At 37.9% G+C, this 12,633-nt stretch overlaps 1 protein-coding gene across 1 annotated transcript in view; it reads left to right on the top strand.

Annotated features, from left to right (window-relative positions):
* Nucleotides 1–12,633, top strand: part of SNTG2 (syntrophin gamma 2) — a gene marked incomplete at its 3' end in the record, with an annotated part of 518,636 nt that overhangs the window by 489,247 nt on the left and 16,756 nt on the right. Inside the window, exons 15-16 of the mRNA XM_084623596.1 lie at nt 4,428–4,520; nt 9,594–9,704. Coding sequence (XP_084479722.1) covers nt 4,428–4,520; nt 9,594–9,704 — 204 coding nt within the window. The remainder of the gene's footprint in view (nt 1–4,427; nt 4,521–9,593; nt 9,705–12,633) is intronic.

Below are 12,633 nucleotides of genomic sequence, written 5' to 3'. Positions count from 1 at the left end.
CAGGGCTGGCTTAGACCCAGGCTCTCCAGCCCACAGGCAAGTCACCCTGATATAGTGAACATGTAATTAAAGACAGCATCATAATGCATATGCACAAGGTGACAGAATTAAGGTTTTGCAGTCAACCTTAATTCTGGCATTTCCTACCATTTGAGTGCTTGATTTTGCAACCTTAATCTTTTAATGTGTTGTATTTGTGAAATATAGACATGAGCCACCTTAACTAGATGTAACTTCAGCATCTTAGTATTTTCATATTAACAGTTTATTGAAAATACATGCTGATGTTCTCTAGCTATTGGAAATAACGACTGTAGCTCCTGTTCATTAGCATTTCAGCGGGTACTTCAAACAGACATACAGAAAAGATTTCATGTGTGTTAATTTTAGCAAGAAGTGTGGCATCAACATGAATAAGGATCATAAAAGGCCAGTTTTAACATAGATTTGTCATCAAGTAGGCATATTTGAAAAGTTGCTTTGAAATGTTTTACAGAATCCTGAGTAAGACCTTGTATCAATTCCACAGAAGGTTTGTGTTGAGGAAAACACAATATTAAAATATTCTGGTGTGTCTGAAATTTGTTTTTAATGAAAAATGTTGAAATAATTTACTTTGGGCCAAGAGAAAAATTGCATTAACTTACACATATATGCCCTGAGTTCCATCTAATAGGCAGGTGTCAGAATCCAGTTCCCAAATTTTATTTCATATAAGCAAGGAAGATATTTTAACTATAACCTATGTGTTACAAGGTGGAGCCTTACTGGAGCACCCTCCTAAAGCAGGCTGGGGCATGACAAACAACTACCTTTGCTTCCCTTTGGAATTCACCCATACAAAGGAATATTGTCTCTCGGTGGCAAATTCAAACTCTTTTATTTATAAAGTGCCATAGTCCACAGATCCCTCATAGTAAAAACAGTTTCTTTCAAATCCCCAAAGTAAAACAAGATTATAACACAGCAGCTCTTCAATCCCTTTTAAATGTGACCATTTCTAGATCACCCACCAGAGTCATTGATCGTTCTGTCCCAGTGCCTTGAGCAAGATCTCACTCTCCAGGCCATCAAATTGAGAGTTACAAGACCCACTTCTCTCCTGCAAGACTTCTCCCATTGCCCCAAATCAGATGTCCCATTCAGCCAGGCCTCCCTGCCTGTGAGTCCTAACCCTCCTCCTGAGATTCACCATCAGCATTAACCCGCTTCATCCCCTTCTTCATCAGGGCCCCTGCATGAGCTTTCCTTTAACTTGGCAAGGGTTCCCCAGCACTGGCCTGTCCTCATCATTAACCTTTTGCTCTTCCCAGTGGCTCTCTGCACCAGCTGGCTGCTGCTGCTGGTTCTCCTCCTACTTCTCCCCCCTCCCACCCTGGTCTCTCCTTTACCTCCTGAGGCAGCTCTTACCCGACCTTCTCTGTTTCTCTGTCAGTATTTTCAGGCAGCTCTGACTCACCAGGGCTCTCTCCCGTCCAAAAGCCAGGTGCCCTCCTTTAAGTCTAATTGGAGTGAGCTGACAAGTCACAGGTGTACTGGTCTCTTTCCCGTTAAAGGGCCAGTGACACCTGTGATACTATTCTTTTCTCCTATGTCAACAATCTTAATTAGGAGTTCTCAAACTGTGGTCTGTGGAATACTGCTCAGGACCTGCCAAGAGCTGGCTAGAGACATAGGCCCAGATCCACAAAGGTGTTTAGGCTTCTAATTTCTATTGATTTCAGTAAAAGACATTAAAAGACAACTAAAAGTAGACTAAATGGGTGCCTAATATTAAATTTCCATGTCAGTGATTGCTGTAGTCATCCAGAGGGATGTTGTGCAATCACAAACATAAAGGAAGGTTGTTGTCACAGTCATGACTGGACAGGGATGGTAGTCTGTGCTTTGGTGAATGGGAGAGGAGGTGGTCCTCTGGATGATCTCTATTAAAATGTGATCCACATCATGAAAGTGTTTGATAACCTCCAAGCTAAGGCCTTTTAAGATTTTCAGATTCTAAGTCAGTGAGCATTTGCAATATGTCGCCTTTCAGGTTAAACATCAACTTTCTCCCCTAATAGATATAGCTAAACCCAAAGTATTTTTGTTGAAAGATGTTTTCTGGAAAAAGACTGTCATATCCCTAATGAAGATTGCTCCTGATTAGGTTTATGGTGATGTATTTATCAAACTGAAAATGTTGTCGTTTTGTTTTGTATTTTAGTTTTCAGGTCATTTGCAAACCAGTTCTGTTAGTTGCATAACTATTCAATATTCACCAGATATTTCAGGCTAATTCTTTGTGAACTGCTCACTTTTAGTATTTACTATCTGTGGCCTTGTGATTGGTTAGGTATCTGCTGTTTTTTCAGCTTCCTGATTTAAAAAACATGTCCATAAGGATATGCAAATGTTTAAGTTCTTTGCTGAATCAGGCCCTGGATGACAGAATTTTTTCAGCAAAAACAACGAGGAGTCCTTGTGGCACCTTAAAGACTAGCACATTTATTTGGGCATATGCTTTTGTGGGCTAAAACCCACTTCATCAGATGCATGGAGTGAAAAATACAGTAAGCAGTATATATATTACAGCACATGAAAAGATGGGAGTTGCCTTGCCAAGTGAGGGGTCAGTGCTAATGAAGCCAATTCAATTAAGGTGGAAGTGGCCTATTCTCATCAGTTGACAAGAAGGGGTGAATTCAGTAGAATCTTTTCAGTAGAAGAATAATGTAGAACAAATGGTGAATAACAATTCATGACGTTTTATAATAAATATGTGAAATACTGGAGACTCATAAACATATTAATAATTTAATGGCAGTCACTAATATTCTTGCCAATAGTATGATCCACAAACAGCAGCAAATCAAACTGCTTATTCACAAGTCTTTTTTCCCATTACTCAACCAGTTCTAGTGCTGATAGATAAATTACATCAACTCTGCAACCATTAAAAAATGTAGCTATATAAAATGTCAATGTTGTAACTCAGTTGAAGTTCCTTTTATGTTAGACTATCACTAAGTTTGACAAAAAATTGTATTTTGATCATAACAATAAGATTTTTTAAAATATTAGAATGAGAACCTTCAAAAGCAGTAAATGCTAAAGTTCAAGAATGTCAAAATGTCTATTTTTCAACATCTCAAGCTTTACTACTTTTTTAAATAATACCAAAAGGATCAACTTTCTACTTAGAGTTTTATTAATTTATCAATTTCCTACAAACCATTCATTTGTTAGAACCTCTTTTTTGAGATCTGGCATTTCAAAAAGATTATCCAGACATAAAATTTTAAATAAACAAATCTCTAAAGATGAGATGACATTGCTGCTTATGAGACATTAATATGAGGACAAGGTATTGTTCCCTTGGGAAAACTCAGGCTTTTAGTAAATCAAGAGGCTATATTAAACATTTTGGAAAGTGTTCTGTAAATCAAGGGTGTGGGGATCGTGAGAAGGGGCTCAGTAGCTCAATAAGTGAAGTCAGTGGGATTTTTGCTGTTGATGTCAATGTGAAAACCTTCCAGCCCCTTTTTAAATTTATAGCCAGGAGTGCTGAAGACTGCCTGTCTTTACATTCTGAATCTAGTTTACATGAAGACATAAATATATGTTAAATGTGCACACTGTGTATTTTGGTTAGGAACTGCAATACCGATGCTATTAGAGATGTGGATAGAGGTAAATTTAAATGTTAATAGACTTTTAATTGTAAAGCGCTTTCATAAGTTTAACCGCAAGTTAAGTTTAACCTCAAGTTAAACCATAAGTTTAATCTTTTTAACCTAAAAGAGGTCAAAGAATTAACATTCATATTTCAGCAGCTGACAAGAGAGCAGTGCTAGTTAATTGGTTTAATAATGACCACTGGTACTGTGGTGGTACCTTACTGTAGTTTTACAAGGCTTTAAAGAAATCTTGCAAAATCAGACAGACTATTTGCAAAGGTTAAAGTAGACAGAGAGGTGAAGCAGACAGATACTGTTCTCATAGTTAGACAGTCGCCAGTGATTTGATTATGTACACAAAGTTTGTTAGAAACCGAGTGAGAACCAATTATTATATAATCGATTTAGCCTTTCGAGTTAGTTCTAAGTAGTCTTCCAAAATCTCTCTCAGAGGATTTTACAAATGGTTCTTTTTAGTTTGGATTGTTTAGTTTTTTATTTTGTAGTGGACAGTTATAAATCAGATCTGGCCAGGTTCTAAAAAGCTGTTTAAAAAAAAACAACAAAAAAAACAGCCTAAGATCTCTGATACTATGTTGTAAATATATATTATTTTTACAGATTATTTTTTAATCAATAGACTGCTGTAATTCTCTCCTAGTGTAACGGGCTTGGTGCCTTGTCACAAACAGAAAATAAGATGTACTGTTATTGGATAAAAAGAACAATGATAATAAAACTGTATTCTCAACATTAATATTTTTCCAGTCTAAAACATATATGTGCAGCTGGCAAGGAGTAACTCTGTGTTTCACAGTTGACTTTGCCTTGGGATTCACCTGTTTTGACAGTAAAACAAAGGTAAGAGGAAAAGGAGCTAAAAACATAATCTGTTCTATTCTGCTGTTAATGAGCTTGGTTTTAATAATATTTTACAGTTACCTAGCACTTTTGATCCCAAAGCACATTACAAAGTCTGTTGATATGGTCCCACACTGAAACGCACCCAGCTGTGAATTGGAAAGGGATAGCCTGCCTGTGCCATAGCATGGAAGGGGGCATTTTGGCCAAGGACACCAAGACAAATGGTTATTTTTACAAGAAACAAACAAAAGAAAAGTCATTGGATATTTAACCCAGACCTCAGTTTCTAAGGTTTCATCCCAAAAAAACCACAAGATGGACGGCGGTTTACTGATCTCGAGAAAATGAAGTGGTGTGTGATTTGAACCTGTGTGTTTAGGAGAACAGTAAACCACTCCTTACCATAAGACAATTAAAAGATTGAATTGGGCTTAGCCCTGTGTGGAATTTCAAGAAGGAAGGAGAGGATGTAAGAAACCTTCCTTTCCCTTCTAGCCTTGCAAGACCCAGCAAAGGTTGGTCCTTGTGCTCTACTGATGCTGGTGTTAAATTTCCAAAAGTGAATGGAGAAGGGAAATGGCAGTGGCAGGCCCCTGTCTACTGAAGCTGCAGTAGTGGAGAAGGAGCCATTTTCTACATCTGCAGAGGATGCAAAGCCAGCAAAATGTTCTGCAATTCAAGTAAAATTTAATGTGAATCTTATTGCATTTTGTGAGCAAACCCCTGAGCTTAGATAAATTGGTGTAAGTCCTTTTACTTGAACAGAACTATGCTGATTTACACTAGCTGACGATCTGTGTTTTTAGCAACACAGTAACTCTGGCAATAAATAAATAAATCACTTTTTAACCTTAACACTGGGGGATTACTCTTAGAACAGAACTATATTTTTTTTAACAGTGTGAAGGAAGTTGATTGGACCGTTTTGGATTTTAGAGAAAAGCAAAAATATGCCCTTCTTTGAAATGTGGACCAAAGTATTTATTTTTTAGAATATGTATCAGTAATTTGAAAGTGGCTTTGTTTAAAGACTTCATGACTAGGATCTGCTCTCATCGGTGCTGGTGTAAATCTGGACTAATGCCATAGCATGTGCAGTATTATTTACTAGGGTATAAAATTTCAAGAACTGTACATTCACATTCTTCTTTCTTTCTTGCAAGAGTGTTGGTATTAATTACATTGCATTTGGCCTTCACAAATACATTCTACATACCTTTTTTATTTCAGCAGTTTTAAGTTGGCTGTGGCTTTTCTGTACACTTCTTATGCTAAATTGTTGTCATAGTGCTGTTAGGTACTTTCAAACAGATTCTGCATTCCACTCCACGGTTGGCTGCATTTCAGTGAGAAACAAAATGATTCCTGTAAATGTAAAGTTTGGAGAACATTTTGGGATCCTTTGGATGAATAATACCAAATAAACAAAATAAATATTTATAGTCTTTTAAAAAGTAATAACCTTAGCCTTTGCTTTTCTGTCCTATATTCTGAAGCGGAACACTAGTGTGAAATGAAAACTAAATGCCTCCCTGAAGAACTCTACCTAGCACATTACAAACAGCAACAAGTCACTTGGGGAAATGGTGACACCTGGCTATATTTTCCTGTTTAGTTTCAATGAGTTTTGGGATGATGGTCTCCTACTTCCACTAACTAAGAGGACAGGGAGCCTTTTTAAAAATTAAAAAAGTAACAACATCTAAAATAACGGTTTATACAGTCAATGGAGAAGTGTCCACAAATTTCAGGCAAGACTTTTAAAAATAGATTAATTTAGAATAGAGAGCTGCAGGTTTGATACAGAAAAATGGCTAACCTAATATAGAATCATAGAAGAGTAGGGTTGGAAGAGATCTCAGGAGATCATCTAGTCTAACCTCGTGCTCAAAGCAGGACCAACACCAACTAAATCATCCCAGCCAGGGCTTTGTCAAGCCGGGCCTTAATAACCTCTAAGGATGGAGACTCCATCACCTCTCTACGTAATGCATTCCAGTGCTTCACCACCATCTTAGTGAAATAGCGTTTCCTAATATCCAACCTAGATCTCCCATACTGCAACTTGAGACCATTGCTCCTTGTACTGTCATCTACCACCACTGAGAACAGTCGAGCTCCATCCTCTTTGGACCTCCCCTTTTAAGTAGTTGAAGGCTTCTATCAAATCCCCCCTCACTCTTCTCTTCTGCAGACTAAATTATCAAATTATCCCATCTGTTTTCAGGAGCAAAAAGGGGAACATTACCTTAATCAGTGTTTAATGGCAGATCAGAGTACCTGATCAATACATCCAGCCCTGACTAATTAAATTTATTAGGGGGAAAATGCTGCAGAAAAATGCTGAACCTCAACAGTAATCTCACATCGACACATTAACAGAAAGTACAAGACTCTTATGAGAGTAAGGGAAACTAGAGGGCCTTGCTGGGAGCATCTTGCTATGTTGTCTGCATACAAATCTGTGCAGAAGGATTCACGATTGGATTCACAATTCTATTTCAACCTTAATCATTGGCCATGAGTGTTCTGTGGAACTGAGCTGAGGCCTTTTGTATAGTCATCCCTCTCCTTCAAAAAATGTACCCTTTCCCCTACATCCTTCGTTGCCTTCAGAGAGACTTCTCATCAGCCCAATCCTAGCCCTGAGACCCCCTTCACTGGGGTTGTCAGGTGGTTCTACATGGCCACATCCTCTATCATTTAACTTCAGGAAGATGAAATATGACAGGAAAGGGCCACTGCTCCCCACCCCAATCCATTCCTTTTCTTCAGGCAGAAAATATTGTCTCCCCATAGGACAGTGCAGGAGAGAAAAAGCATTTCTTTGCCCACAGTTGCTGATTTTGTGAGGCAGCAATGGACAGCAGCAGCTAATCTGTAATATGATCGCTTCGGAACATATTCAGGTTGTCCAGCTACTTTGTACTGAGGTTTATGAGCTTTCCCTAGTGTATGCTTTAGAGCACTTGATTCTTTAGCTATTGTGTTTGGAAATCTGGGGTACTATGTGCTGCTGGCTCAGCTGAGCTGGGGTGGAGGGGCACAGAAGGAGATAATTAGGATTTTCTGCTTCCTCTCAACACTTTTCTGATTGAGGTCCTTATCTAGTACCCTTCCACTCCCATTCAAAGGATTAGAGACCATTCAGAGCTTTGTGAAAGCCACCAGATCCCCCCACCATATAGATAAGCCAGGTATATGTCCATTGCTAGGAGGAGCTTATCACCCAGTGTGACCAATTCAAACCCCATACCATCCCAAAGCCAAGAACGCAGCTCTATTCTTTTCCTATTCCTCCTTTCCTCTATTAAAAAAATACAGTACATGCAACTAACAAAGCTGTGCCAAGGTTCTTCACCAGGATGATTTGCTTGTGTGTTCTCATTCCCTAACGTGTGTCTGTTTTTTTCTTTGTATGACATGCCTTTTGGGCTTATGTCTCTTTCTATATTTGTACAGTGCCCGGCATTCTGTAGCTCCAATACTGATCGGAGCATTTGGGCACTAAGATAATATAAATATTTCATCATCATCAAGGGAATATGAGGACTCTGATGTAATAATTAACAACATTAAGCAATCATTTCTTTAATTACTTGTTTAAGGGAAGCTGGGACCCTGCTCTCTAATAAGCAAGCATCAATCATCTAAATAACAAATAACTCAAACACTCCTCTTCTTGATTTTACTAACCACATGCATCAGGAGTCCAGTTTGTATGGAGTAGTTCAAAGCTACCCAGTTCATCCATCTTCTGGGTGAGTGAAAATAATCTAACCTCTGTTGAAGAGGACTTGGCATTTCTTCCTGCTCTAATTGAGCTGCAACCACAGAGCAATCCCATCAGTATTATCTTCCAAATATTAAAAAATATTCACAGTCAAAATGTCTGCTGTTTTCAGATGAGACATACTGCTAGTCCACAGGCAGAAAACATCTTTCAAATGTGGATTTTTTTTAAAAAAACAGATTTAAAAAAAAAAAACAAAACAAAAAGAAACCAGTAAACTGCTTTTCTGCCATTATTTCATTTTAAAATGGCTTTCAGAGCATTCAACCGGGAATGATTCATGGTTCCTCCACCAGCTCCCAGCTCCCCTCAGTGTGCACAGGCATTTCCATGGTGATTGGAGGTTACAGAAACATCAGAAGGAAATTGTACTCTGATTGTTTGGCTTCATTTTTTTACGTTTCTAAGTCCAATACTATAATGCATGGAAAACATCTTGAGAAGTGCAGAAAATTACAGTGATTTTAACAATTAATTTCCCAAGACTGATTGCAATAAGTCTCTTTCTGTAATTTTTAAAAATACCCAGGTAAACCCAGTGATTCATGTAGCACAGCTCCATGTATTGCTATGGAAGGGACCCGAGGCTGAGACAGACCTGGGGATTCTTATTTCTTGGCATACGAATGACTGAATACCCCACACAATAGTGTAAATCATAGATCATAGACTATCAGGGTTGGAAGGGACCTCAGGAGGTCATCTAGTCCAACCCCCTGCTCAAAGCAGGACCAATCCCCAATTTTTGCCCTAGATCCCTAAATGGCCCCCTCAAGGATTGAACTCACAACCCTGGGTTTAGCAGGCTAATGCTCAAACCACTGAGCTATCCCTCCCCCCGCTTTGCATTTCTTTGCTTTGCATTTCTGTAGCACATTTCATCTAACCTTAAAATTAAGCTTTGCAATACTGGTGTATGGTGGGGAAGTGTCATTCCCCTCATTGTACAGATGAGCCAAGTGAGGCTTGGGAGATTTAAGGTTTGCAAAACTCCCATTGACTTCAATAGGCACAGGATTTTACCCTGATCTCTGTACACCCTTACATGGGTAGGGAAGTACTAAAAAGTGTATCTTTTTTGCTGCTATGTATGAAGTAGAGCTGATAAATTGTATTTGTTATGCAAACCATCCTCTTGCCCAAACTATATTAATCCATCATTTATTTTACATGACATTTAAATTCTTGATGTCGGATCAAAATCGCTCAATAATGCAAAGTTCTGGGTGTAAGAGTGTAATATCAAAGAGTCCTAATTAACATTATTTTTTTTGCAGAATGTGCTCTGGAGGTTTAAATTCTCTCAGCTCAAGGGGTCTTCAGACGATGGAAAAACAAGAGTAAAGCTGCTTTTTCAGAATCTAGACACCAAACAAATTGAGATGAAGGTAGCTGATATATTCTCTCTCCATTTAGAAAAAAATAATTGAATTTATATTGAAGAAATGAAAGTTTTCATTAAACACTGTGCACGTTTACAATCAACAGTTAAATCATGTATTTTTTTTTCATATTCTCTAGAAGCTGTGCAACTAATAAAAGTCCTGTGGTGTCTGTAGATTTATTACACCATCTATGTGATTCTGTTCCTGAGATGTATTCTGAAAAACTGTGGTGTATTCATTCAGAATGATAATTTCTCTGAAGTGCCTTCTCTTAAGTGTAGTTTTCCATCAATAAATGTAATCTTTTAAAATGGATGTAAAAAAAATATTAAAAATGTTTTATTTTAAAGCATTTTAATATATTTTTCGAGATGCCACATAGCAAAATTAGAGCTTTAAGCAAAAAGGTAGATTTTTCTGATTTATTAATAAAAAAACTATTATATAACTTTTATTATCTCTTATTAATGCCTACATAAGGGCACAGTCTTGCAAGTGGCAGAGCATTTTAACTCCCATCGAATCCATTGGTTTTGAAGTGAGATGACAGCATGCAGCATTGTGTAGGATCAGGTATTAAATAGTGATAAGATACATAGCATTGATTGTATACTGATTACATAGCAACTGTTGTATGATGCACAATCCTTTTTTCTCTCTAAATAACTTTAAACAAGACCTTTAGCTTCAAAATTCAGATCTTAGGATAAGACCCCAGTGCCGTGATGTTTACATTCAAAGTTCTGGTTTGATGCATAGACCTAGTGCTTGCTATGACATTTGGAACTGGGTCCAGGTTATGGACTTTGATCCTGCCAAAGTTTGAGGGTGTTTCAAGTTGCCTATGCAGGCGTTGGCATGGGAGAAAGCTCATGGTGTTGGCATGGGAGAAATGGTGCATTGAGGCTGGAGTCACTAGCAGAGAAGACGAGGTTGGAGAGTAGCAAAGTGAAATACAGAGAGACCTGTGTGAGGTATCTTCTATTGGGCCAACTTCTGTTGAAGAGAGAGACAACCTTTCAAGCCACACAGAACTCTTCTTCAAGTCTGGGAAAGGTTCTCCCAGAGTCAAAGCAAAATGCAAGGTGGAACAGCTTATTTAGCATAAGTAATTAGCACATATTGTAAGGGACCATTCAAGGTAGAGTGGCCTGTTAACACTTCTGCAGTAATAGGACAAAAAGAGAGGGTTAGTGGGTTACAGATCATGGTAATAAGCCATAAATTCAGTGTTTCTGTTCAGTCCATGATTTTTAGTCTAGCAGAGTAATGAATTTAAACTCCCAGGTTCATCTTTTGAAAGTGTGCAGGTTTCCTCTGAGGATGAGTATTGATAGGTCAGATATAGAGTGATCATGTTGTGAAGAGTAGTCACCCACGGTAGTGAGGTGTTTTGTGTTTTATCATTTTATCATTTTCCTGTGTGAGTTCATTCAAGAGTGTAAATATTATCTCACCCACCTTGTCTGTCAAATATCCTGGGACTGACACAGCTACAATGCATGCAACAGCGAAATACAATCAGATAAGAAGGGAAAGACAGTCATGTATGGCTTTGAAGGCAATGGCAAGAGCTTGCATGTGATGGTATGCAGAAGAGGAAGCCAGTGAAGGAATTTAGGTGGCACAATGGGCAAAATCAGTAAAAACAAGAGTTTTAAACATTCTAAAAATTCCTTCCCCTCTTGTGGTGGTCATATTTCAGTTTCTTGTTATTTGTGAGGTTATAATTCAATTTCTATGCCAAAGATTATAAGCAAAACTGTAAATTAGGCAAGACCTGGTCTTTTCAATGTTAAAAACAGTAGCAAGAAGAAAACATTCTGGGCTTCTTCACAAATCATGCCTTACTAATTTACTAGAATTCTTTGAGGGGGGTCAACAAGCATGTGGACAAGGGTGATCCAGTGGATATAATGTACTTGCACATAGGCAGCAGATTTAAAACAAATAAAAGGAATTACTTCTTCACAGTCAACCTGTGAATCTCTTTCCCGGTGGATGTTGTGAAGGCCAAGAATATAACAAAAACTAACTAGATAAGTTCATGGAGGATAGGTCCATCTATGGCTATTAGCTAGAATGGGCAGGGATGCAAAACCTTGCTCTGAAGTGATCCTAGTCTCTGTTTGCCAGAAGCTGGGAATGGGCAACAGGGGATGGATCACTTGATAATTATCTGTTCATTCCCTCTGAAGCACCTGTCTACTGTCAGAAGATGGACTGGGCTAGATGGACCATTGGTTTAACCTATTATGGCCGTTCTTATGTTCTTATCATAAATGAGGAAAATAAAGGCCACAAATAAAACGTGTTTTCCTTTGTAGTTCTATACTGTGAATTGGTCCAGTATTTATTGCCTATGCAACCTTATCTGACAAACATTTTTAGGGGTGGTCTAATTTTTTGCAAAGGAAAATTGTTTTTGACCAAATTATTATTAGTATTATTGTTGGTTGGTTGTTCTGTAAGTGTCTACCTTCCTCAAAAAAAAAAAAAAAGATCTTTCATTGGAAAGCCAAAAACCTCTTTGAGTATTTTTGGATGAAAAGGGAATTTTTTTGTTTTTTGACTATTTTCACTTGAAAATGTTCTGGGTTTTAGCTGTTTTCACCACAATTTTTTTTCAGTTTTTGGTTGCTAAAAAACATTTAAAATTTTTTTAACAAAGTCAAAAATGTTGGAAAGAAAAACAACTATTTTCTAACCAGCATTTTTATTTACTATTGTGCTCACTACCCAGCAAAGTGCTTACTACCATCAGTTGAACTACTCATGTTTAGTAAGCACTACACCCAGTAGTGTTTCCTACTGGATCCTATATATTAATAGAGGCATATGTTAGTAGGGGAGCCAGGAGATTTGGGTTCAGGAAGCTTTCTGCATGCATGAGTCAGTTTACTGTTATGTGCCTCAATATCCCTATTTGTAA

Source organism: Lepidochelys olivacea (genome assembly GCF_965140295.1).
Source record: "Lepidochelys olivacea isolate rLepOli2 genome assembly, chromosome: 3".
In the NCBI taxonomy this organism is placed as follows: domain Eukaryota; kingdom Metazoa; phylum Chordata; order Testudines; family Cheloniidae; genus Lepidochelys; species Lepidochelys olivacea.
The sequence above is the reverse complement of the archived record's forward strand: the minus strand, read 5'-3'. Positions and strand labels throughout refer to the sequence as shown.